General features: G+C 38.3%; 1 protein-coding gene across 14 annotated transcripts in view; it reads right to left on the bottom strand.

The window, feature by feature from the left end:
* The window catches only part of CAB39L (calcium binding protein 39 like), a 132033-nt gene that overhangs the window by 53708 nt on the left and 50765 nt on the right, over nt 1–27560 (bottom strand). For all 14 annotated transcript variants that reach the window (XM_030310370.2, XM_032595043.1, XM_032595103.1 and 11 more), the window contains 2 exons: nt 25466–25630; nt 9708–9826 (listed from right to left, as the gene is read on the bottom strand). In XM_030310370.2, coding sequence (XP_030166230.1) covers nt 9708–9826; nt 25466–25630 — 284 coding nt within the window. The remainder of the gene's footprint in view (nt 1–9707; nt 9827–25465; nt 25631–27560) is intronic.

The raw sequence follows: 27560 nt of genomic DNA, 5'->3' as shown, positions 1-27560 counted from the left end.
TGATCACCTTGCTTATTATCATCAATGACCAGCTGTGCAAATCATATTTGTGGGTCCATTAAATCTTGCAGATCCACTCCAGCTGCAAATGAACACTTTCTTTATAATACTATTCTGGCAGTTGTATATGGCCTTAATTAATTATATTTGCTTAAAATTGTTTATATGTTTCTATGGGAATTGCAGCTCTTAAGAGGAATAGGGATAATAATTTCTCAGATTAGTAGTTATGGAATACCATGTGCTAGGTGATGTGCTTCATAAGCATTATCTCATTGAAGACTCATAATGACATACTGATGTAGGTATTATTATTGTCTCCATATTGCAAAGAGGAAACCAATGCATAAGGAAGTTAGATATCTTTGCCCAAGGTCTTACAGTAAGTAAGTGGCAGAACCCTGGCTGAAAACACAAATCTTTCTGATGATGCAGAGTCAATGGCTTAAAAGGCAACATTATTTTAGCGTGAAGGTAATATTACAAATTTTATTTTTATTTTACAGACAAGAAAACTGAGGATCGAAAAGGTGCAGTGTCTTGCTTAAGGTCACAGAACCAGGAAGTGAAAGAGACAAGAAAAAGGAATAATCAGAGAACAAAAAAGAGTTCTTATAGTTGAAATGAAAATTCAATACAGTTTATCTTCAATAAAACATATATTAGGGGCACCTGGGTGGCTTAGTCAGGCATCCAACGTCTTGGTTTCAGCTCAAGTCATGATCTCACAGTTCATGAGTTCAATCCCTACACTGGGCTCCATGCTCACAGCAGGGAGCCTGCTTAGGATTCCCTTTCTCTCTCCCTCTCTCTCTGCCCCTCCTGTGTGTGCTCTCTCACAAAATAAACTAAACTTTAAAAAAAAAAGATATAATTAACATCTTCCAACACATAAAAAGATAAGAGATGGAAAACAGAAGAGATAAGAAATCAATCCTGGAAATCAAACTCTAATAGGAAATCTAGAAAGTGAGAACAGAGAAAACGGAAAGGAAGAAATTTTCAAAGAAATAATATGTGACAGAGAATGATAGTGGTCCACCAAAATCCACTGTTGTCTTCTTTCTGGGCACTAGTCAATATCTCTCAGATTTCCTTCCTGAAGAATTAAGGGGCCAAATGACAAAGTGCTCTCAAATGGAATGGAAATGGGAATAATGTCGAGCCATTTCCAGGCCAGGGTTAAATTGTCTCCATGTATTTTTACCTTCCTGTGAGCTAAAATGGTAAAGGTGAACAACATGATCTTAGGAACCACATGGTGAGGAAGGCAGAAGACCCTGCTGACCCAAAACATCTGCTCTGCACTATTATATGACAAATAAACTTATCTGGGAGTGAAGCCACTCCATTTTGTGGCCTTTTATAAAGTTTAAAGTTTGTTATGAGTTTAGCCTACTCTCATTTATGATACAACTGTATTTCCCTTTCCAGAACTGAAAGACACAATTTTCCAGTAAAAACAATATTTTCTACCAAAAAACAAAATAATCATAGTATACTACTTTGGTCAACAATGAATAATAATAATTACATACCCATGATAATTTAAATGTGAGTTTTAATAAAATAAAAAGTTGTGATAAAGTATATCGGGAGGATACGAGGAAGGAAAATAAAATAATGGTGGCAGTGAAAAAACTAAATTATCATCTAGTCTATAGAAAGTCAAAGGAACATTTTTAAAATTGATAAACCAAAAGATTAGTATAAGCTAGCTATTTAAAATATAGAGGTAAATACCAGATGAACAAATAAAAAAGATGAAAGTGGTTGTCTCTGGACAACGGGACTGAGGAATGGAGGAGGGAGAAGCAAAAAGCGGCCATGTGTTGGGGCACCTGGGTGGCTAAGTCAATTAAGCATCCAACTTCAACTTAAGACATGATCTCACGGTTTGTGGGTTTGAGCCCCACGTCAGGCTCTGTGCTGGTGGCTCAGAGCCTGGAGCCTGCTTTGGGTTCTGTGTCTCCTTGCTCTGCCGATTCCCTGCTAATGCTCTGTCTCTGTCTCTCTCTCTCTCAAAAAAAAATGAACGTTAAAAAAAAATTTTTTTTAAACTGCTGTATGTTGATATATCTGATTTTTAAACTACATGTTATGTATTATCTTGAAACAAATGGGTTTTTCTTTTTTTATATTTTTTTAATTTCCATCCAAGTTAGTTATCATATAGTGCAACAGTGATTTCAGGAGTAGATTCCTTAATACCCCTCACCCATTTAGCCCATCCCCCCTCCCACAACCCCTCCAGTAAACCTCTGTTTGTTCTCCATATTTGTCTCTTATGTTTTCCCCCTCCTTGTTTTTATATTATTTTTGCTTCCCTTCCCTTGTGTTCATCTGTTTTGTGTCTTAAAGTCCTTATATGAGTGAAGTCATATATTTGTCTTTCTCTGACTGAGTAATTTTGCTTAGCATAACACCCTCTAGTTCCATCCACGTAGTTGCAAATGGCAGGACTTCATTCTTCTTGATTGCCGAGTAATACTGCATTGTATATATATACACCACATCTTCTTTATCCATTCATCCGTCTATGGACACTTGGGTTCTTTCCATATTTTAGATAGTGTCGATAATGCTGCTATAAACATTGGGGTACATGTGCCCCTTTGAAACAGGATAAACCTGTATCCCTTATATAAATACCTAGTAGTGCAATTGCTGGATTGTAGGGTGGTTCTATTTTTAATTTTTTGAGGAAGCTCCATACTGTTTTCCAGAGTGGCTGCACCAGTTTTCATTCCTACCAGCAGTGCAAAACAGATCCTTTCTCCACATCCTTGCCAACATCTGTTGTTGCCTGAGTTGTTAATGTCAGCCATTCTGACAAGTGTAAGGTGGCATCTCATTGTGGTTTTGATTTGTATTTCCCTGATGATGAGTGATGTTGAACATTTTTCATGCACCGGCTGGCCATCTGGATGTCTACGTTGGAGAAGTGTCTCTTCATGTCTTTTGCCCATTTCTTCACTGGATTATTTGTTTTTTGGGTGTTGAGTTTGATACGTTCTTTATAGATTTTGGATACTAACCCTTTACCTGATATGTCGTTTACACATATCTTCTCCCATTCCGTCAGTTGCCTTTTAGTTTTACTGATTGTTTCCTTCCCTGTGCAGAAGCTTTTTATTTTGATGAGGTCCCAATAGTTCATTTTTGCTTTTGTTTCCCTTGCCTCCGGATATGCATTAAGAAGTTGCTGAGGCCAAGGTCAAAGAGGTGTTTGCCTGCTTTCTCCTGGAGGATTTTGATAGCTTCCTGTCTTACATTTAGGTCTTTCATCCATTTTGAATGTGTTTTGGGGTATGGTGTAAGAAAGTGGTCCAAGTTCATTTTTCTGCATGTTGCTGTCCAGTTTTCCCAGCACCACTTACTGAAGAGACTGTCTTTATTCCATTGGATATTCTTTCCTGCGTTGTCAAAGATTAGATGGCCATACGTTTGTGGGTCCATTTCTCAGTTGTCTATTCTGTTCCATTGATCTGTGTGTCTGCTTTTGTGCCAATACCATACTGTCTTGATGATTACAGCCTTGTAATACAGCTTGAAGTCTTGCTTCAAGAGGCAATCCTTGCTTCAGGAGGATTGTCATGCCTCCTGCTTTGGTTTTCTTTTTCAAGATTGCTTTGGCTATTCAGGGTCTTTTCTGGTTCCATACAAATTTTAGGATTGTTTGTTCTAGCTCTGTGAAGAATGCTGGTGTTTTTTTGATAGGGATTGCATTCAATATGTAGATTGCTTTGGGTAGTAGCTACATTTTAACAATATTTGTTCTTCCTATCCAGGAGCATGGAAAATTTTTCCGTGTTTTTGTGTCTTCTCCAATTTCTTTCATAAGCTTTCTATAGTTTTCAGTGTATAGACTTTTCACCTCTTTGGTTAGATTTATTCCTAGGTATTTTATGGGTTTTGGTGAAATTGTACATGGGATCGATTCCTTGATTTCTCTTTCTGTTGCTTCATTGTTGGTGTATAGGAATGCAACCGATTTCTGTGCATTGATTTTATATCCTGCCACTTTGCTGAATTCATGGATCAGCATGGAATCTTTTGGGTTTTCCATATAGAGTATCATGTCATCTGCAAAGAGTGAAAGTTTGACCTCCTCCTGGCCCATTTGGATGCCTTTTATTTCTTCATGTTGTCTGATTGCAGAGGCTAAGACTTCCAATACTATGTTGAATAACAGTGGTGAGAGTGGACATTCCCATGGTCAGAGGGTGGTCAGGTCTTGATCCTGACCTTAGGGGGAAAGCTCTCAGTTTTTCCCATTGAGGATGATATTAGCATTGGGTCTTTCATATATGGCTTTTTTGATCTCGAGGTATGCTCCTTCTCTCCCTACTTTCTTGAGGGTTTGTATCAAGAAAGGATGCTGTATTTTGTCAAATGCTTTCTCTGCATCTATTGAGAGGATCATATGGTTCTTGTCCTTTTTTTATTGATGTGATGAATCACATTGATTATTTTGCGGATATTGAACCAGCCCTGCATCCCAGGTATAAATCCCGCTTGGTCATGGTGAAAAAATTTTTAATGTATTGTTGGATCCGGTTGGCTAATATTTTCTTGAGGATTTTTGCATACATGTTCATCAGGGAAATTGGTCTATAGTTCTCCTTTTTAGTGGGGTCTTTGTCTGGTTTTGGAATCAAGGTCATCCTGGCTTCATAGAAAGAGTTTGGAAGTTTTCCTTCCATTTCTATTCTTTGGGACAGCTTCAAGAGAGTATGTGTTAACTCTTCCTTAAATGTTTGGTAGAATTCCCCTGGAAAGCCATCTGGCCCTGAACTCTTGTTTTTTTGGGGGGGAGATTTTTGATTCCTCATTCGATTTCTTTACTGGTTATGGGTCTGTTCAAATTCTCTGTTTCTTCCTGTTTCAGTTTTGGTAGTGTATATGTTTCTAGGAATTTGTCCATTTCTTCCAGATTGCCCATTTTATTGGTGTATAATTGCTCATAATATTCTCTTATTATTATTTTTATTTTGCTGTGTTGGTTGTGATCTCTCCTCTTTTGTTCTTGATTTTATTTATTTGGGTCCTTTCCTTTTTCTTTTTGGTCAAACTGGCTAGTGGTTTATCAGTTTTGTTAATTCGTTCAAAGAACCAGCTTCTGGTTTCATTGATCTGCTCTACTGTTTTTTGGTTTCGATGGCATTGATTTCTGCTCTAATCTTTATTATTTCCTGTCTTCTGCTGGTTTCGGGTTTTATTTGCTATTCTTTTTCCAGCTGTTTAAGGTGTAAGGTCAGGTTGTGTATCTGATACCTTTCTTCCTTCTTTAGGAAGGTCTGGATTGCTATATACTTCCCTCTTATGGGAACCTGCATCGCAGAGGTTTTGGGCTATGGTGTTATGATTTTCACTGGCTTCCATGTACTTTTTAATTTCTTCCTTAACTTCTTGGTTAGCCCATTAATTCTTTAGTCGGATGTTCTTTAGTCTCCAAGTATTTGTTACCTTTCCGAATTTTTTCTTGTGGTTGATTTTGAGTTTCATAGCATCGTGGTCTGAAAATATGCATGGTATGATCTCGATCTTTTAGTACTTGTTGATGGCGGATTTGTGTCCCAGTATGTGATCTATTCTGGAGGATGTTCCATGTGCACTGGAGATGAATGTATATTCTGCTGCTTTAGGATGAAATGTTCAGAATATATCTGTTCAGTCCATCTGGTCCAGTGTGTCATTCAAAGCCATTGTTTTCTTGTTGATTTTCTGGTTTAGATGATCTGTCCATTGCTGTAAGTGCGGCATTGAATCCCCTACTATTATGGTATTATCAGTAAGTTTCTTTATTTTTGTGATTAATTCATTTATATATTTGGGTTTTCCCACATTTGGAGCATAAATGTTTACAGTTGTTAGGTCTTCTTGGTGGAAAGACCCCTTAATTATGATATAATGCCTGCTTCACCTCTTATTACATTGTTTATTTTAAAGTCTAGATTATCTGATATCAGTATGGCTATTCCGGCTTTCTTTTGGTGACCATTAGCATGATAGATGGTTCTCCATCCCCTTACTTTCAATATGAAGATGTCTTTCGGTCTAAAGTGGGTCTCTTGTAAACAGCATATAGATGGATCTTGTTTTCTTATCCATTCTGTTACCCTATGTCTTTTGATGGGAGCATTTAGTCCATTGACATTTAGAGTGAGTACTGAAAGATATGAATTTATTGACATTATGTTGCTTCTAGAGTTGGAGTTTCTGGTGGTGTTCTCTGGTCATTTCTAGTCTTTGATGCTTTTGGTATGTATGTATGTATGTATGTATGTATGTGTATATGTATATATGTATGTATATCTTTTCTCCCCTAAGAGAGTCCCTGTTAAAATCTCTTCCAGGGCTGGTTTAGTGGTCACAAACTCCTTTAATTTTTGTTTGTGTGGGAAACTTTTTATTTCTCCTTCTATTTTGAATGACAGCCTTGCTGGATAAAGAATTCCTGGCTGCATATTTTTCTGATTCAGCACATTGAATATATCCTCCCACTCCTTTCTGGCCTGCCACGTTTCTGTGGATAGGTCTGCTGCAAACCTGATCTGTATTCCCTTGTAGGTTAAGGACCCTTTTTTTCCCTTGCTGCTTTCATTATTCTTTCCTTGCGAGAGTAATTTGTGAATTTGACTATGGTATGTCTTGTTGGTGGCTGTTTTGTATTGAATCTAATGTGAGTTCTCTGTGCTTCCTGGATTTTGATGTCTGTGTCTTTCCCCAGGTTAGCAAAGTTCTCTGCTATGATTTGCTCACATAACCTTACTACCCACTTTTCTCTCTCTTCATCTTCTGGGACCCCTATGATTCTGATGTTGTTCCTTTTTAGTGAGTCACTGATTTCTCTAATTCTTAAATCATGCTCTTTTGCCTTAGTCTCCCGCTTTTTTTTCTGCTTCATTATTCCCCATAAGTTTGTCCTCTCTATCTCTGATTCTCTGCTCTGCCTCATGCATCCTTGTCATCATGGCATCCATTCGAGATTGCAGCTTAGTTATACCATTTTTTATTTGATCCTGCCTAGCTTTTACTTCCTTTATCTCTGCAGAAAGGGATTCTAATCTGTTTTCGACTCCAGCTAGTATTCTTACTATCGTGATTCTAAATTCTGTTTCAGACATCTTGTTGCATCTGTGTTGGTCAAGTCCCTGGCTGTCGTTTCTTCCTGCTCTTTCTTTTGGGGTGAAATCCTTCATTTCGTCATTTTGAAGGGAGAAAAGTCATTAATGAGGTTAAAAAAAATTTAAAATTAAAAAAATAAAATTAAAAAATTAAAAACAACACACACACACATATAAATCAAATAAATTATGCTAGATCCTAGGTGTGTTTTGGTCTGGGTGTTGAAAGGGGCTTAATAGATTAGAGAAAAAAGGGGAAAGAAAAAAAAAAGGAAATCATTTGAAAATTTGAAAAACTGAGTACACTGAAATAGAATAAAATGAAATGATGGAAATAAAATAAAATTTGAAAAAAATACACAAAAGTAAAAAATATAGTAGAAAAAAATTAAAGGTATTTTTAATAAAAATTGAAAATGAAAATTTTTCTGTATTTATGAAAAAGAAATGAAAGAGAAAAAGAAAATTGAATAGATGGACCAGTGAACAAACTGAAATATGATTGAAATGACTTAGTTTTCACCTAGAAGTCAAACTATGAATCACTTTATATTCCATAAACTAAGCAGGTGGAGAGATTTGTGTTCCTGAAGAGTGAGGTTGGCCCAGTTGGACTGGGCTTAGTGTAACAACTCTGTTCTCCACTGATGGCGCTGCTTAGTTTACTGGTGTGAATTGTTGTGGAGCTTGTAGGTGTGTATACCCATGAGCGGGAGGGGTGAAAATGGCACCACCCAGCTACCCAGTCTCTAGTATCAGAACTCTGTTCTCCCCACCCATAATTGCCCACCCGTCCTTTGTCTCCAGCTTCTGTCCACTCCCCACTCCTACACCGTCCATGACCAAACCCCAGGCAGCTCCTCCCTCCTGAGTTTTATCTCAAATGTGGCTGTTTTTCCTGACCCCTTACTTCTGAGGGACTGTGGCTTTGACCCATTCCGCCCCTCTGCGGGAGGGTCTAACTGAGCAATGGCTGGGTGCTGGCCGCACCCAGGAACATTCACGGGAACGTGCTGCTGCTGATGCCCAGAGACTGCGGCTGGGTGCCAGCCCACCCCAGAAAAAGTTCCCGAGATGGTGTAGCAGCAGCGTTTCAGGGATTATGGAAAATCAAAACAAGCATCTGGCACCAGGCTTCACCCCCAACGACCTTGTTCTAGCACCAGCAAATGTGGGTGTTCTTCTGAGGCCACTGGGGCCTTTCCCTGGGGGAGGCCACACAGCCTCTATCAGATATCCTCCCAGTAGGGGAACCACCTCTCCTCATGTGGCCGGAAGACCCCTGGACTTCACTTTGCTCCAGGGAATTTGCCCTTCTTACCAGAGCACCTCCAGGTAGCAAGCTGTGGAGTTTCAGACTCTGTGCTCCCCCTGTTTATAGAGTTCTAATGGAATTTAAGCCCTCTCCTTTCTCCCTTTTTAGTTCAGTCCCTTTGGCTGTTTCCCCTTTTCCACTTTCTCTCCAGCTGATTTTGGGGGGGTGCTTTTCCCATACTCTCTCCTCCTATCTGTCCTCTCTCCACAGGCAAAAACTGCTCCCTGCCCTCCACGGCTTCTCTCTCCCCCAGTTGACCTCTCCACACCGCATACCTGCTGAGTTCTGTGGTTCAGGTTGTACAGATCGTTGTGTTAATTCTCAAATCAGTTTTCTAGGTGTGCAGGATGCTTTAGTGTTGATCTGGCTGTATTTCATGGATGCGAGACACAAAAAAAACTTCCATGCTGTTCCACCATCTTGGGTCCTCCCCCCAATTAAGTATTTTTAAATGTACCAGGGAGGAAATGGGAACTGAACAGAGATGAGATGGGGTAGGTGTGGAACAGCATGCTAGGTTTGAGACTGTGAGGTAGAAAAATAGGGCAGAGAAGGAAGAAGACAGTCTGCTGTCCCCAAGACTTGCTACATCCAGATCTCTGGTCTTTGGGAGTTAGAGTAGACACAGAATGCCCTTGAAACATTTGTAAATGAGTATACATATAAAAAAATAATAAAGATTCTATTATCTGACTAGACTTTTGTTTTTTGGCTCATATATATATATATATATATATATATATATATATATGATATATGCATATATATATATATTGCATATGTATATATATGTTGCACAAGCAAATATGCTTCCCCACATGGAAGCATGTCACCTTGGCAGATGCTAGCCAGCCACTGGAAGGTGTGTGTGTGTGTGTGTGTGTGTGTGTGTACTGAGGTTCAGGGTCAGGGGATTCAGTCTCATGCAAACAGGAAAAGGGTAACTGCATAGCTAAGAAAAGGGCAGATTGGGAAACACAGTTAATAATATAATAAGAAGAGACAGAGATAACAGGAAAGTAGAGGAAAAAGAAACAGTAAATGGAAGGAACTCTATTTAGAAACATACAAAGAAAAGATTTTGCTGTAACCCATGTAATCATAGAAATGCAGATTTGGAGGGCTGACCTCAAGTATGGCAAATAGCTTTCCTGTGATTCCAAATGAGAACCCATCATATCTCAAATGAGGCTAATGCTATAATACTTTTAACAACTATTCTATAATCAAACCTACTTCTTTAAAGGAAACCATGTACCTACCCTTTGAGGAGCATAAACAGGATATGAGGATGAGCACTAATGTACTCCACAGTAGGACTCCGAGTGCCTATCTGTCTTCTCAGGATGTTGTTAAATATCTGGGTCACATCTTTTTTTCCCTGTTAAAGAAACAACCAACCATTAAATTGCACACTTGAAATAGTTTAATTATGGAGTGTAAGTTTTATCTCAAAAGCTGTGTATACACACATACACACACACCAAGAGAAATAGCACTCTTCTTTGTAATATCCCAAAACATTAACTTATTCTCGTCATATATCTTTAGTCAGCTGTACTTTCATACATTCAAACGGTCTACAAAATGGATGCAGCTCTTTTCCAAAGGATTTGCACTGTGGTTAATTTGAATAAGTAGAAGTCTGTTCTCACTGTCGTAAATGAAATGGCACAGAAGAATATAAAACAGCAGTGAATTGAATTCTTTATGCTTTTTTACTATTTAGCTTTATATAAGAAGAAATAAAGATTAACATTTTTAAGCCTTCATAAACAAGGAGGGAAAATGGTGAAGGAAAATAAAGATTTTTAGGAAATGTAGGGTGGAATCAAATTCCTGTTTCTTACATGTACTTTTAAGTAATTTCTTCCCTCCACTTTATCCATTCCCAAGTTGGTGTATTACAAAAAAAAAAAAAAAAGATCAGTTTTCTATTAGGTGAATATATATGATTTAGTGATATTAAGAGATCATATTTAACCTAGAGGACAAACGGGACCACTCAGTCCTAGTAGCTGAAGCCAGAAGAACTATAGCCAGTCTCAGACAGAACTTTTTAGAGTCCTCATATACCAGACTTCCAGTCTTACACACCCTACAACCTCAGGCTAGTCTGCTTCACCAACTGAAGCTCTGAATGGAATAGGAGGTTCTTTTCTGTTTTGTTTTGTTTCTTTGTTTTGTTTTTTGTTTTTAAGATTTTATTTTTAAGTAATCTCTACACCCAATGTGGGGCTTGAACTCACAACCCAGGGATTAAGAGTTGTGTGCTCTTCTGACTGAGCCATCCAGGTACCCAGAACAGGAGATTTTTATATGAAAATAAGGACAAGAATGACATTCAATTCTCAGTTACTATGGCCCTGATTCTGGCCTTCATCTCTCAACTGAACTGTCAAAGAGCATCTTCCAGTTATGCCCTCCACTTCAAAGCAGTCTTCACTCTGCAGAGTAAGCTTACTAAAAATGCAAATAACTATGCCATTCTCTTCTCTTTTTAAAAATGTTTATTATTTTGAGAGAGAGAGAGAGAGAAAGCACATGGGCGGGAAAGGGGCAGAGAGAAAGGGAAAGAGAGAATACCAAGCAGGCTCCATGCTGTCAGCTCAGAGCCTGACATGGGGCTCGATCCCATGAACTGTGAGATCATGATCTGAGTTGAAATCAAGAGTTGGACACTTAACCGACTGAGCCACCAAGGCGCCCCACTATTCTATTCTCTTATTCTCTTCAGTGCCCCCCTTTTGCTTTGAAAAAGTCCAACACCTTCCATGGTCTGAACCTTGCCTACCTTTCCAGCCACTTCTCTTACTTTTCAATTCCTACTTCAAGTTCTATTAATAACAAATTGCTGTATTGCATATACTTATACACAATCTTTCATTTCTGTACCTTTGTTCGTGTTGTATTTGTCCTGAATGCTCTTCCTTCCTTTCTTTTCCTAGCTAAATCTTAGTCATCCTGTAATCAGGGCATAGGGGTGCAAGAGTACCTGGTTCTGGGGGTCCCAAACAGACCAGGTTAAGCCACGTGCCACTGACAAAATCCACAAGAAGAGAGATGAGTGAGGGTGACCCAAGAAAGGGATTTATTTTGGTGAGGCCAACACTAGGAAGACAGCAGACTAGCGTCTCAAAGACTGTTTCCAAAGTGCTGAAAATACTTCTAGGTTTATATAAGGAGAATGTGGGACAAAGGTTGGTGGGTACATGTGGGTAAGCTGTAAAGATCATTGTCTTGGGGTCAGTCACGTGGGGTCTTGCTGATGTCAGAGCAGACCTCATTGCTTGCGGGGGTAGTTGTGGTTCCCACCAAGGGATGCTTTGCCTGCAGGGGTCTTTTGCCTAAATTAAGAGATAAGCTGGAAAGAACAACTTAATCAACACGAAAGTACAGACAGGTCAAAATGGAGGTAGTCGAAGTCCTCTTTTAATCCTTCAGATTCAGTTCAGGAGTACTCATCTCTGAGATAACTGTTCTTCTCTGTATTACAACAACATCTTTGCCTACATAGACCAGTAGGTCCCCTCTTTCCTGTCTACCGCTACCTCCATCTCTACCACGGTCAACTTATGAAGAAGTGCTTACTCTGTGCCAGGCACTTATACTAAGAACTTTATATGTATTTTCCAATCCTCATAACAACCTTATAATGTACATCTTATAAGTAAGGAAATTAAGGACTAGTGAGGTTACCTTACTCAGGTGGCATGTGAGAAAGCCACAACTCCTTCCCAAACTGATGGAATCCAGAGTCTAGGTTCTTAGCCATCATACTAAGCTGACTCCAACAATGAGCACAAAACACTGAAATTAATGAATTTCATCTCGAAAGTCCTCATCACACTGTTAGCTCCCAAGGAAAACAATATTTCGATGTCCATAGTAGGGACCAATAGATAGTAGCATTCAATATTGACTGCCCTGACTTACTAATTTAGAGGCATAGTCATTTGTAAACCCTTTAGCACAAACAGAGACCACTGAATCTCGCTTATCTATTATTGAGGCACTTTTTTAATAATAAAAGAACTAGGACTCAAAAGGAAAAGAAGACAATAAGATTATTCAATTAATTACTCAATCTTAAAGCTATTAGACATATGAAATGTGCACTAAGGACTGATTAAGAATACTAACATAGAAAAATATTCTTAAAGAATATCTGAAAGAAAAAAAAATTTAAAAAAAATAAATAAAAAAAGAATATCTGAAAGGATAAAATATTCTTAAAGGATTAACTTTATCAAAAATTGGCTTGAGGGCACCTGGGTGGCTCGGTTAGTTAAGCATCAGACTTTTTATTTTGGCTCAGGTCGTGATCTTACAGTTTGTGAGTTCAAACCCCACATCAGGCTGTGCGCTGACAGTGTGGAGCCTAATTGGGATTTTCTCTCTCCCTCTGTCTCTGCCCCTTCCCTACTCGTGTGTGCACCTGTGTGTATGCTCTCTCTCTCTCTCGAAAATAAATAAACTTAAAAAAAACTGGCTCGAAATGGATCACAGACTTAAATATAAAATGTAGAACTATAAAACTTCTAGAAATAAATAGAGGAAAATCCTCAGGAACTAGATTTAGGCATATAATTCTTAAACTTGACACTAAAAGCACAATCTGTAAAACAAAAACAGACTTGTTTAAGACAACTCTTAAATAGACTTCATCAAAATTCAGGACTTAAGCTTTGCAAAAGATCTTATTAATAGTATGAAAAGACAAGCTACAGAGTAGGAGAACTTCATAACATATATATGACAAAAACCTAGTGTCTAGAATATGTAAAGAGTCCTCAGAACTTTTTTTGAATGTTTATTTATTTTGAGAGAGAGACAGAGAACAAGCAGGGAAGTTGCAGAGTTGGAGAGAGAGAATCCCAAGCAGGCTCCACACTCAGCACAGAGCCCGATACGGGCTCAATCTTACGACCATGACTGATGTTCTGAGCTGAAATCAAGAGTCAGATGCTTAACTGACTGAGCCACCCAGGTGCTCCCCTCAGAACTTAACAGTACAAAATACAAACCAATTAGAAAATGGGCAAAAGACATGAAGAGATATTTCACCAAATATCTACAGATGACTACAAGCACATAAAAGATGTTCAACATAATTAGCCATTAGGGAAATGCAAATTAAGACCACCAGGAGAAATTACTACATATACCTATCAAAATGGCTAAAATAAAAAAGTGACAACAGCAAATGCTGACAAAGATGCAGAGAAACTGCACTTGTACACTGCTGGTGGGAGATCTAATATATATGGTCAATCTGGAAAACGATTTGGCAATTTCTTTAAAAACTTAACATGCAACTACTATATTGGTATTGCACTCCTAGTATTTATCACAGAGAAATGAAACTTGGCCATGAATGTTCATAGCAGCTTTATTTATGATAACCAAAAGCTAGAAACAACCTAGAAATCCTTCACAGGTAAATGGTGAAACAGACTATGCTACATCCATACCAGGGGCTCAGCAATAAAAAAGGAGTGATTTTTTTTTTTAAAGCTTACTTATTTATTATTTGGGTGAGGGGCAAAGAGAAGGAAGGAAGAGAGAGAAACCCAAGCAGGCTCTGTGCCACTAGTGTGGAGCCCGATGCAGGGCTGGATCTCACAAACTCTGAGATCATGATCTGAGCAGAATTCAAGAGTCAGATGCTTAACTGACTGAGCCACTCAGGTGCCCCCAAAAGGAATGAACTTTGATACATGCAACAGCCTGGATGAATCTTGGGGAATTATGCTGAGTGAAAAGTGCCAGCTACAAAAGTTACACAATCTAAATGTCCATCGACAGACAAATGGGTAAGAGAGATGTGATATATATACACTGTAATATCACACAGCTATAAAAAAGAATAAGATTGTACCATCTGAGACAATATGGAGGGACATAAAGAGTATTATTCTAAGTGAAATAAGTCAGACTGAGGAAGATGAATACCATATGATTTCACTCATGTGGAATCTAAAAAAAAAACCCACAAATGAATAAACAAGTAAAATGCAGTAATAGACCTATAAACACAGAATGAATTCATGGTTACCAGAGGAGAGGAAAGTGGGGGTATTGGTAAAATGGGTGAAGGGGAGTAGGAAAACAGGCTTCCAGTTATGGAAGAAATAAATCAAGACAGCATAATGAAAATAGTCAGTGATATTGTAATAGTGATATATGGGAATAGATGGTAGCTACACTTGTGGTGACTACAGCATAAATTATAAACTTATGGAATCACTATGTTGTACACCTGAAACTAATGTAACATTGTGTGTCAACTCAAAAAAAATTTTTTTTAAAGGATTACACATTGTCCAGTTACATGACATTCTTTTTTTTTTTTAATTTTTTTTTCAACGTTTTTTATTTATTTTGGGGACAGAGAGAGACAGAGCATGAACAGGGGAGGGGCAGAGAGAGAGGGAGACACAGAATCGGAAACAGGCTCCAGGCTCCGAGCCATCAGCCCAGAGCCCGACGCGGGGCTCGAACTCACGGACCGCGAGATCGTGACCTGGCTGAAGTCGGACGCTTAACCGACTGCGCCACCCAGGCGCCCCACATGACATTCTTGAATTGACAAAATTACAGAAATGAAGAACAGATTAGTGGTTGCTAGAGGTCAGAGGTGAGTGGCTATAAAAGGGCAAGTGGAGGGATCTCTGTAGTGATGGAAAATTTCTATATCTTGACTTTATCAATATCAATATCCTCATCACGTTACTGCCCTATAGTTTTGCAGGATATTGCCATCAGGGAAACTGGGCAAGGTACATGAGATTTCCCTGCATTATTTATTATTGCTTTTCTTATTGGAGCAAGCTGGTGGAAGAAAGCAGGGGAAGCGCCCACTAGCTCTTCTGGGCCCTTTGGAAGACTGTAGCCAGCAAGTAGATCCATGTTAATTAAAGGCCAGAACCTCACACAGCAGCTTGTAAAGTATGCATCAAACCCCCTTCCAGAGAAAGACTGGGAGATGGTTGTTCCTGTTGGCTTCCTCTGTGCCTAGCCCGGGGGAGTCAGGGATAGTTACAGCAAGTGCTCATGCACCCGTGAACTGCTCCTTTGTTTGCTAGAGTCCTTTGGGATTCGTGAATGCAAGCCCTTTTAGCTTTCATACATAGGTGATTTGGGGGCCCATCCCTCAGCTGACAGCCTTAAAAGTAGGGGCACTAGATGTGTGGTTCAAACCCTTTGCTCCTCAAAGAGAAGATGGGTGTTAGGATTCCCTCCCAACAGCATGGTGCTATGCCAGTGGGTAGGGTCTATGGCCAGAGTATGTCTCAGCTTTTCCCACTCATTTTGATGTGGGTATTTTCTCAGTTGCTCAATGAGTAGGGATCACTTAGCTGAATTTCTGCATTTCTCTCAGAGGGAATTCCCACATGTATAACTGTACCTTCTGTTTATCCATAGGAGGAGGGAAATTCAGGAGCCTCCTATGCTGTCATCTAAGTCCAGAGTCCCAGAATTAATTTTTTTTAATATTTTAATGTTTATTTATTTTTGAGAGAGAGAGACAGAGCACGAGTGGGGGAGGGGCAGAGAGAGAGGGAGAAACAGAATCTGAAGCAGGCTCCAGGCTCCAGGCTCCAAGTTGTGAGCACAGAGTCTGATGTGGGGCTCAAACTTATAAACTGTGAGATCATGACCTAAGCTAAAGTCAGATCCTTAACTGACTGGGCCACCCAGGTGCCCCATCCCAGAATTTTTAAATGGTAAATTTGATGCTGGTTCTCATACATTGCTGGTGAGGATATAAAGCAATTAAATAATACCTGAATGATGTTCTAGAATCTCAAACTGGGAAATCTAGCCTGAGGAAATAATCCTAAATAACAATGTTAAATACAGAAGAAAAATTTCAGGCACAGAGGTCTTAATCATAGTGGTGATACTATAGAGTTAGAAACAATATGTCCAGAATTAGGCATGCTTACATAAATTATGGTATATGTAACTGACAGAAATAATATCAAAATGTTGGCAATAATTAAATATAAGAAAAATCTATGGCTATCCATTGCTTTCACTTTATTCCGTGGAGAGAAACAGAGAGGGGTGGAAATAAGGGAGAAAGAGAGAAAATTAAGAAAGCAGAAAAGAAAGGGAGCCAGGGAAGAAGAAAGAAGAATTGAAGAAAAGAGGAGAAAGAAAGATAAAAAAAACAAACAACAAAAAAAAAACACAGGCACTTGGGAAAGCAAATTATATCTTCCTTTAAGAAAAAACACTACATAAAATCCAAATTTAGAAAATTAGGAGCTGAGCCTTCAATTTAAAAGGATGTATTAGATGGAGCACCCAGTGGCCCAGTTGGTTGGGTGTCTGGCTCTTGATTTTGGTGCAGGTCATGATCCCCAGATTGTGGGATCGAGCCCCAAGTCAGGCTCCACACCCAACACGTAGCCTGCTTCGGATTCTCTCTCACCCTCTCTCTCTGCCTCTCCCCTGCTCGCACTCTCTCTCTCTCTCTCTCTCTCAAAATAAATAAATGTTTAAAAACAAATAAAAGGATGCTTTGGGGTCAGTTGCTCTCATAATTTTAAAATACTAAAAAAGGTTCTAGTATGCTACTTCATGCTATCTCAATTTCATTTATATAGATGTTAAGCAGTACACTTGTATAAGAGATACAGCTGTAAATATAAATAAAATTTAAAATTTAAAATGAAATTTAGGGGCGCCTGGGTGGCTCAGTCGGTTGAGCGTCCGACTTCGGCTCAGGTCACGATCTCGCGGTCCGTGAGTTCGAGCCCCGCGTCGGGCTCTGGGCTGATGGCTCGGAGCCTGGAGCCTGCTTCCAATTCTGTGTCTCCCTCTCTCTCTGCCCCTCCCCCATTCATGCTCTGTGTCTCTCTGTCTCAAAAATAAATAAATGTTAAAAAAAAATTAAAAAAAATAAAATGAAATTTAAATTAAAAATAAAATGTTTTATTCAAACCATTCTAGACTCTACAGTAATACTACATAATATCAGTCCTCTTTGAAAAGTCATAAGAGCATGTTTTTCATACTTCCCAGTGAAATGCCACAAGAACATTTCCATACGGCATTCCAGTGAACAGTAGAAATGAAGCTCCACAGAACTCTATCCAACTTTTACACAGAGAAAAACATTCTTCTGGTTCATTAGCAAATAGTGTGCAAAGGCAAAGGAAGCCCCCTGTGGATAACAAAAACAAGCTCTGATACCAGGAACAGTTTCTCACATCAGAGGAAAGGATCAGAATGGAAAGGATTAGAGAAACCTTAAACAGGTACAAGATGATTAATGATGGTCTTTCCATAATACATAACCTATGCAGATATCCATTCATCACACTAACTAGAGTAAAGCCTTAACTATTTCAAAACCAGTCTTCAGCCAACCATCAGACTGCTAGGTCTCAAGTTCTGGATCTAGAAGTGGTCAGAAAAAAAAAAGACAAGAAAATGTTTCATGATAATAAAACAACATCTAGAAATGACCAAAAATGCCTTAAATTAGCCAGTAATTCTAAAATAACATATAATGTAAGTGAACAGATACCAAACCTGAAGAAGCACTTGCGTTAAGCTGGCAAAATCAAAAAGGTCAGCCCTGACGGGAGATGCTCAAAGATTATTTGCAGAATGAATGATACATATGGAAGTGTCACTGGAGTTAAATAAGGAAAAAGAAAAAGAAGGAAGAAAGAAGCAATGAACAGCAATCAGAAGTAACTAATGATAAAGAGCACCCTTCGCTGATAACATAAGTAAGAGAAGGCAAATACAGGAGTAAAACAGAGCAGGCACCCACTTTAAAGTTGTAGCCATTGACTTGTATACAAGATATATAAAGAATTCTCAAAATTCAACAACCAAATAAAAAGAGGGCAAAAGATCTATATAGACAATTCACAAAGGAAGAGATATGGTGGCAAATGAACACATGACAAGATGCTCAACAACATGAGTCATTAGGAGGCTGCAAATTAAAATCACAGTGATATACCACCAACACTTACATCAGTGACTGAAGTTAAAAACCAAAGCCAAAGCAAACAAACAAAAAATCCAAATACTGCCCAATAATCCTACTCCTAGGTATTTACCCAAGTGAAATGAAAACCTACATTGGCACACACAACTGTACATAAATGGTTATAAAGGTTTTATTTGTAATTTGAAATTCCTCAAATATCCTTCAACTGGAGAATGGATAAATGGTCTGTGGTATATCCATGCAGTGGAATACTACTCAGTGATGAAAAGGAACAAACTCCTGATACACAGCAACAACATGGACGAATCCTAAATGCATTATACTATATGCAAGAAGACAGACTCAAAAGGCTACATTTTCCACGATTCCATTTACACACCTACAAAGGCAAACAATACATGGACAGAAGATGGACCAGTGGTTGCCAGCAGCTGATGGTAGGAAAAGGAGAGGATTACAAAGGGGCAAGGGAAAATTTGGGGGGTGATGGAATTTTCCTATATCACAGAACTGCATATTAAAAAGAGAGAATGTCACTGTTTGTAAATTATACCTTAACTTTTAAAAAGATGAAACATAATTGTAGCCATTGACTTCTCTCCTCTGTTCGCTTCTTTCTCTCTTCTGCTCCTGTACAGGTTGGCCTTGCGGAGTGGGACGGGGAGAGCTAAGGTGTGTAGGGCAAATGTTTGTACTGACTTTCGGGAGCAGAACTAGATAAGCAGAGCTGGGGGTGGGGAGTATTCACTGCATGGATGAGCACTTTTGCAGGGAACTAAAATTCAAGCTAAACTAATTTACAGGTACTGGGAAAGTTTCAAAGAACCCAAACACAGGCTAGCTCAGGATGAGTTGCTCTCAAATTTTTTTCAGTATAATTATATTTACCTATGACACGAATCCCATCAAGGATGGCCCTCTATCTCTATCTCTCTGACCCTCTATTTCTCTCCCCATCATCATTCTTCTTTCTGTCTTTTCTGCAGGCTGGCTTCCTACTTTTTTCATTTACATGGTAGGAAACCTGACCATCGATACAGAAATCGCGTGGAATACCATTAGCTCCTGGTCGGAGACTGAGGTTCTACCTCAGTTTCACTTCCAGAATCCTGCAGAATACTGTGGTCCTGTCCCTTTGATCAGATATCCACTACTAAGCCAATCAGCTGTGTGTGGGGGGCAGGGTGTCAAGCCATGCAAAATGGCTGCTCCCACTGTAACCATGTGGGTGGGGAAGGAGCCAGTGTTCCCCAGAAAGCAGAGGGGACAAAACATTCTGTACATTATACATGGCATGAGCAGTCTTTATCTTTATGGCAGGTTACACTGCTTAAAAAGTATAGTAGGGTCAAAGTAAAACGGTCACTGTCTTTATAGGGAGAATACAACCAATTAACATGTTATGCTTCTGATTAAGGGCCTGATTCCAACACCATTTTAAATCACCCACATATTATGTACCTTTATAGGATAAATGCTTCTAAAGTTTATATTCATTATTTTAAGAGGGCATTAGGGTAACAATAACATAAAATTCCATTTAATATGATATAGTACTTCCTCACCTGTAATTGTAAATTCTGTAACTTAATTTGTTTAATGGCAGGTGCAAAATAAACAACCAAACAGAATGAAGACCAAGTAGAATCAATGCCCTATACACATGGTAAGCATTTCAAATTATGCATGAAGCATAGTCAAAGCTTATGTCTTAAGGCTTTATGATTTTTCGTTTTTATAGTAATAAAACCAAAGGCGAAGGACCACTTTAAAGAGGAGGCCAGGGAACAGAAAAGGGTTTTTAAAAAGGGACAGAAATCTTCAAAAATTTAGGACCATAAAATGGGTTAATGAGAAGCTGATACTGAAGTACTCATTTTGCTGACTTTTATTTAATGTAGCAAGAATTAAGCCTTAGAGATTAAATTATCATAACAGAAAGTTTTCTGCTTCTTTGAACTACTTTCTAATTCAGCCCGAACAGATGACTTTGCATCCACCCTAGTTTTGCAAGGCACACCTGCCTTTCTTTAAAATGAATGCATCAATAAATTTCATCCTTTGATCTCCTATCACATTGTGTTTCAAAACATCAGAGTCTGAAGCTGTGTCTTGAATAGTGGCCAAACCTCAAAAAACACAGCTCTGAGTTTGATCCTGAGCCCATAAAATCTGAAGATTTGCAATCTCAGCCACAAGTCTTTTTTTTTTTTTTAACCTCATAATAATATGCAGAAGTAGTTCCTTTCTGTCAGCAACTTTATGGCCTAAAGGATTAGATTAAAAATTTATAGCTATAAAGTAATGAGACTTTCTTTTTTTTTTTAATTTTTTTGTAATGTTTTATTTATTTTTGAGACAGAGAGAGAGCATGAGCAAGGGAGGGGCAGAGAGAAAGGGAGACACAGAATCTGAAGCAGGCTCCAGGCTCTGAGCTCTCAGCACAGAGCCCAATGAGGGGCTCCAACCCACAAACTGGGAGATCACGACCTGAGCTGAAGTTGGGCGCTTAACCAACTGAGCCACCCAGGTGCCCCATTTTTTTTTTTAATATTTATTTTTGAGAGTGAGAGAGACACAGAGTGTGAGTGGGGGAGGGTCAGAAAGAGAGGGAGACACAGAATCCAAAGCAGGCCCCAGGCTCTGAGCTGTCAGCACAGAGCCCAGCGTAGGGCTTGAACTCACAAACTGTGAGATCATGACCTGAGCTGAAGTCAGTCACTTAACTGACTGAGCCACCCACAATTTTAACTCGAAGGTGTGCCTCCTAACTACCCTTATTTACAAAATAGTAGGATCCTCCAGTACCTTCCCCTCCCCAATGGACTACTTTGCTCTGGATTCCTGAAGGAGAAATGGGTTTGTCACACAGTTTCCCAAGGCAGTGCCTGCTACCCAATCTAAGCCACTGCCATGGCCACCATCACTGTTGTCAGCTCTGGATTCTGAACCCCTGCTCCAAGCTCCCCTCAACCCTGTTCCCGGTCCTTCCTCCTGCAGCTAGTTATTTCCTCAACACCCTGTTGCCTCCAAGTATAGAAAACCACCCTTTCTCCTTCACTCAGCATATACTGTTAGTACATAGTTCTTTTATCAAAGTTTTAAAGGTAACAAAGGGTAATTATAGCATAGTGCAGAAACAATTTCAAATTGAATTCTATGAATCGCTATTTTTAAAGGTTTGTCAGAATTCCTGATCATCTTTTTCCTTAAGTCCCTTCTCTCTGTCATGGTTCTGGAATCTCTTTCCCTCACTCCAAAACTTTCCCCTACTTCCATCAATCAGAGCCAAAGAGAGGGCATTTCTCAAATTTCTGTTACTTTACTCTGCAAAAGGAAATTTAAGCTCTTCCCTTTTAGTCTTTTCCTTCCAGACACTGCCTAGAGACCTAAACTTTTACAACTAACAAAAAAACCCATCTCAGTGTCTTCTAAAAGTTCACTTTTCTCTGTAAGGAATGCCCCATCCTTTTAGTTTATCTGACAAAAGCTATAGCCCATCCCTAAATATCTTTTTCTTCCTGTTATAAACACATACCAGAAATTTTGCAGTCAGATGACTATTGTACTTTCCAAAAACCCCATGAGAGGCTATTCACTTACTAGAATGTTATCATCGCTCTTGAATTATCTTCTAAACAATTTACTAATTCTTCAAGAAAACTGGCTTATTGCTGCATTCAGAACACTTTCCTTTGGTCTAATTCCCTTACCTCTGCTTCAAGCTCTCATTCTCATGCCTACATTCATTCATTCATTCACTCAACCAACCAGTGTGTATAGCATTAGGTGTGGGCAACAGGGTTCTAGTACTCAAGATACTTTCAATCCAGAAGGGGCTATACCAGTTCTACCTACGAACCAAGAGACAAGGAGGGCAGAGTTCTGTGTGATTAGACTGAGTTCTAAAGTTAGGATGAATTTTTTCAAGCTGTCACTAGCTTATATGGATACTTTAGGCTTGAGATAGAAAGATGCTGCTTGCAGGCTGACGGTTAGTACCTCCAGTCCATAGAGATACATAGCACATTTCTGCAAGTAAGCTAATAATGCTACAAATGGTGCCTCCTTCCTGAAAATACTGTATGTCATGAGTGGAATGCTTAAAATTGAACTGTCCTAAATTTTAACTGTTTTTCACTTAGTCAACCAAGAAGTACTTATAAGTATCTATTTTTTTATGGGCTTGAGAAGGACAGCCGCACCTACTGAACATCACATTCATTTATAACCGAGTTCTAGGCATCATGTTACATCAGTTGAATGGACAAAGTCAAGAAAGAACTGTCTGGTCAATTATACCTTAGTAAAGTTGAAAACAAAAAGAACTGTCTGCTGTTTTATTGCTACAACAATAGATCTTCATAATGTTAGTTCTGAGTCAACAGTAAAAAATTATATCTAGAATACTACTTTGGAGAGGGGCAAGTATACAATGCATTTTAGAGAAAATGTAATCCACAAAAGTAATTTGTTTGACTTCCTTTATTTGAAGAATTAATCTTCACTTACATGGAAAATGAAAATATTCAGAAAGATACTTCTTTCCCTAAGGATTCCAGACAGTAAAAGTTGACTTGATAACGTGTAAGTCAACTTTTAGGCAACTGGATGTCTTAATCCAAAAATATTTTTTTAATGTTTATTTATTTGTTGAGAGATGGGAGGCAGACAGAGAGAGAGAGAGAGAGAGAGAGAACGTCAAGCAGGCTCCCCACTGTCAGCACGGAGCCTGATGTGGGGCTCGAACTCACGAACCTTGAGATCATGACCTGAGTCAAAACCAAGAGTCAGACACTTAACTGACAGAGTCTTGTATAAGTAGTTCTTATTGTTCCTCTTTTGATATCTAAACCAACGCTAAGCAAAGTTGCAAGATACCTGAAATCTGTCTTGATATACTCTTACCTCCCTAATTCTTGGGTAGTGCTTTGAACCAACACTATTCTGTGGCTGCTCAAGACTTTCCTAGTTCACTGGACCTCATGACATCTCATCCCTGACTCATTCTTCAAAACATAACCATCCTTGGTCATATTTCTTCCAGCATCCAACTGCAAATTGGGCTAATCTCATAAACCAACTCAAGCTAACATACGAATTAATCACGATAATGGCTTAATATACTGCTGCTTTGAGGGAAATCTTCAAAACAATAGGAGATTTATAGAAATACAATACCATAATCCAAAAGTAGGGAGTATTTTTCCCATTTATGGTCACTGATCAACTAAATCTAAAATTAAAATAATAAACAAAAAAAAATCAAGGATTATAACAAAAATAAACCAGCTTACATTTAACTTCAGTTTAAGAGAGGAAATAAGAATATACTATCTGACATTTGTGTATAGTCTGTACATGTATTTATTGTTCTTATACAACATGTATTTTTAAAATTCAGTTTAATATTTAAAACTGCTGGAAGTTCATACTTTTCCTATTTTAGAGATGACAAAAGTTAGTCTCAAAGAGGTTACATTACTATCAAATGGCACAGCAGGGACTCTAAACAATTTTAATTCCAAGTATTTTTCCACTAGGCACGACTCCTATAAATGTTCATAATATCTCATTTGAAACTAAATAAAAGAAACATGAAAATACACAGATGCAATGATAAAACTACACTTCATTCCACATATGGCCAGTTTAAAAAGTGAAGAGTAAGATGGGGAGCGTGAGTGAGCGAGCTAGGCAAGAGGAGAAAGTAGGAAAAGAGATTATTGAGCAGAAATGTCAAAGACAGAAGAATAGATAAGGGAAGGAAGGAAAGAAAGAAAAAGGCAGGTGTGTCTGAAAGGAAGGATGAGTTGAAGTCTGGACCCTTTGGGGTCCTCCACTCAGTATAGTGTTCAGCCAACACACCTGGCTTCCCGTCTCCAGAACAGTCTTGCTCTGCATTCCTCCTCCCCGTGCCCTCAGCCAAAAATCTTCCCCTATCTAAGCCATCCAAAGAGCTGTGGGCTAGTATTTCCACAGATCCCCAGAGCCCTGACCTTATCTTGGTCTAATCACTGTAATCACCATAATTAGTTTTCCTTTCATCTCCTCAGTGAGAAAACTAAAAGCTATTTCAGAAATTTGCATTTTCTTCTATCTCTGAAAATCAATAGAAACCCAAGCACTTAGTAATGGTGGTAACAAAACAGCAAACAAATCAAAGCTAAGACTTCCATCACTCAGCCAATGGCCAAACTTGCCTTACATACAGCCTGTTCACTGAAAAACACTGCTCTCAGGCCACAGGTAATTAAATGCCTATACTTATTCACCACTTAACATTTCTAAATTTTTTTTTATTTAGCTCACTTATTATCTAGATAAATGAGGTATAACTGCTTTCAAAATGAGATAAATATCCTATATTACTAGCATTTAACAAACTTCTTAAATCATTGGTATAATACTTTAACTAAATGAACAGGCCTGAGAGACATTAAGCTTGAATACAGCTTAGGCTCTTAAGTACCTGAGTGACTGCACAAATTACTTATTATCTTTGAACTTTAGGTTCTTCATCAGTAAAATGAGGCTAATCATATAGTAGCAATCACATAGGTAGTTTTAAGAATTAAAGGAGATGAGGGCGTGAGGGGTGAGTTAAATGGGTGATGGGCATTAAGGAGGCACTCTTCTGAATGAGCACTGGGTGTCATATGTAAGAGATGGGTCACTGGGTTCTACTCCTGAATCCAGGACTATACTGTATGTTAACTAACTTGAGAATAAAAATTAAAAAAAAAAAGGGGGGGGGATTAAAGGAGATGAGTGCTTAGAACTGTATGGCATGTGTAAGCACTCAAAGTTATCTCTTATTATTACTATTATTATTGGCCACCAACCTTGCTACCTACCTGCAGAAAACTTAACTATAAGATACATTTTTGCTTTATTAAAGAAATTTTAGAAGTTTTAGAAAAATACTGGGTTTTTATATAATATATGAATGGTAATAATAGAAAAAGTCAAGTATTTATGATCTTGTATACACTAAAATTAAAAAACAGAAGCGTCATCCTTTTACAGATAGTTTACCTCAAAGTCTATCAGCTGTAGGTCAGCAATCAATGTCACCAGCAGGCCACTGTTATAGAGCTCTTGTGCGAGCTGAGCCACGGCTTCTGTGGGAGGCTCCTTGTCATTTGTACCACACAGAATTTCTTTCATTGCTTGCAGTGATTTCGACACTTCCTCAGAAGCCTGGTGAACAAAAAATATACTCATAGTTATGAGGAATGAATATTTTCAAGCTATCAACAAACAAACGAACAAATCTACTTTTTGGATTCTGTTTATTTATGATCAAAGAACACTACAGTTACAAACAAAAAAACACTTTTTCATAGACATTTCTTTTTCTATTTTGGAAAATGTTGCAAAAATTTATTCACATAAAAAATATCTCTAGTATTTCTAGTTAGTCAATGTAATTAAAACAATCTTCTTTTAAAACATATTCGGGGTCCTTGGGTGCCTCACTCAGTTAGTCATCTGACTCTTGATTTTGGCTCAGGTCATGATCTCACAGTTCGTGAGTTCAAGCCCCACACTGGGCTCTATGCTGACAGTGCAGAGCCAGCTTGGGATTCTCTCTCTTTCCCCTCTCTCTCTCTTGCTCCCACTCCTCCCTCTCTCTCTTTCTCTCTCTCTCTCAAAATAAACTTAAAAAAAAAACTTTTAAAACCATATTCATAGTCCAACTTTGCTAGTAATTAACTATAAATTTTACTCTTAAAAATTAAATTGACTGTTTTGAAGACCTATCCGTAGCTACTCGTCTTTATTCAAAGCATTTGTTAAGGTTTTTCAACAAATTCCTATTACTCTGATTTTTTAACAGACTAAGTAATAAAACTGAATTGTTGGGGCATCTGGGTGGTTCAGTCGGTTAAGCATCCAACTCTTGATTTCAGTTCAGGTCATGATATCATGGTTTGTGAGTCTGAGCCACACGTTGGTCTCTGCACTGACAGCTCAGACCTTGGAGTCTGCTTCAGATTCTGTGTCTCCCCCTCTCTCTGCCCCTCCCGGGCTCACACTCTGTCTCTCTCTCTCTCCCTCAAAAATAAACATTAAAAATTTTTTTTAAGAAAAAATTTTAAAAATTAAAAAAAAATTGTCAAACACACAATCGATTATCAAAACCCATTAAATTTTGTTAATCCACTTATCTCTCCCACATAATCATTGCCTTTTTTTGCTATCTAGGAAACTTAAAAAAAAAATTCTCTATATTTTAAAGAATAATAGGAAAATCCATAGAAGTAGAAAGTAGATTTAGTGGGTGCTCAGGCTTGGGGAAGGGAGAATGAAGAATGACTGCTAACAAGTACAGGATTTCTTTTGGGGGTGGTGAAAATGTTCTGGAATTTGATATTGGTGATGATTGTGGAACCTTGTGAGAATACTAAAAATCACTGAATTGTAAATTTTAAAGTTTGCCCTTTAAAGGAGCAAATTATATGGCATGTGAATTTACTCAATAAATCTTTTTTAATTAATGCAGGGGAGCAAAGGAGAACAGGCCAATAAGTTAATAATTTAATTTGCTGAATATTTTAAAAGAAATATAGTTTTATACTTTCAAGTGTACTACTGTAATCATTATAATTGAAGCAGGAAATTAAGAGAATAAGGCAAATTAAATAAAAGTAATTCATAGCAGCATAACACTACTTTAAAAACATAATTTCCAGATACATCTTAAGATCTGACTGAAACAATCCTTAATTTATTAAAGGTTGGAAGTCTCTTCAAAGTGTGAGATTTACTCAGAGAAGAATATTTCATATTCTACATAGTTTAGAATAATTATAAAGCAAACAGCTATGTGACCATAACACAGGGCAAGAACACAGTATTTTCAGAAACCCTGAAGTCACCTGAAGGCAACCTTTTCAACCTAGAAGAAAATATTTTTATGTCTTTGATGACCATCATTTCTTCAGTTTTCTTTACAGTTTTCTTACTTGTGTTTGCATTCCAAAACAATATAGTCTAGTTCTGCCAATTTTGAACTTTTTGGAATAGTACCTGTGTCCTTTTATGAGGTGCTTCTTTTATTCAGTATTATGTATGCGAGATTCATCCATGCGGTTGCACGTAGGCAGCAGTGCCTTAAACTTCATTG

The sequence above is a fragment of the Lynx canadensis genome, chromosome A1 (assembly GCF_007474595.2).
Source record: "Lynx canadensis isolate LIC74 chromosome A1, mLynCan4.pri.v2, whole genome shotgun sequence".
Classification (NCBI taxonomy): domain Eukaryota; kingdom Metazoa; phylum Chordata; class Mammalia; order Carnivora; family Felidae; genus Lynx; species Lynx canadensis.
Note: the sequence above shows the minus strand (reverse complement) of the source record. Positions and strands in the feature narration are given on the sequence as shown.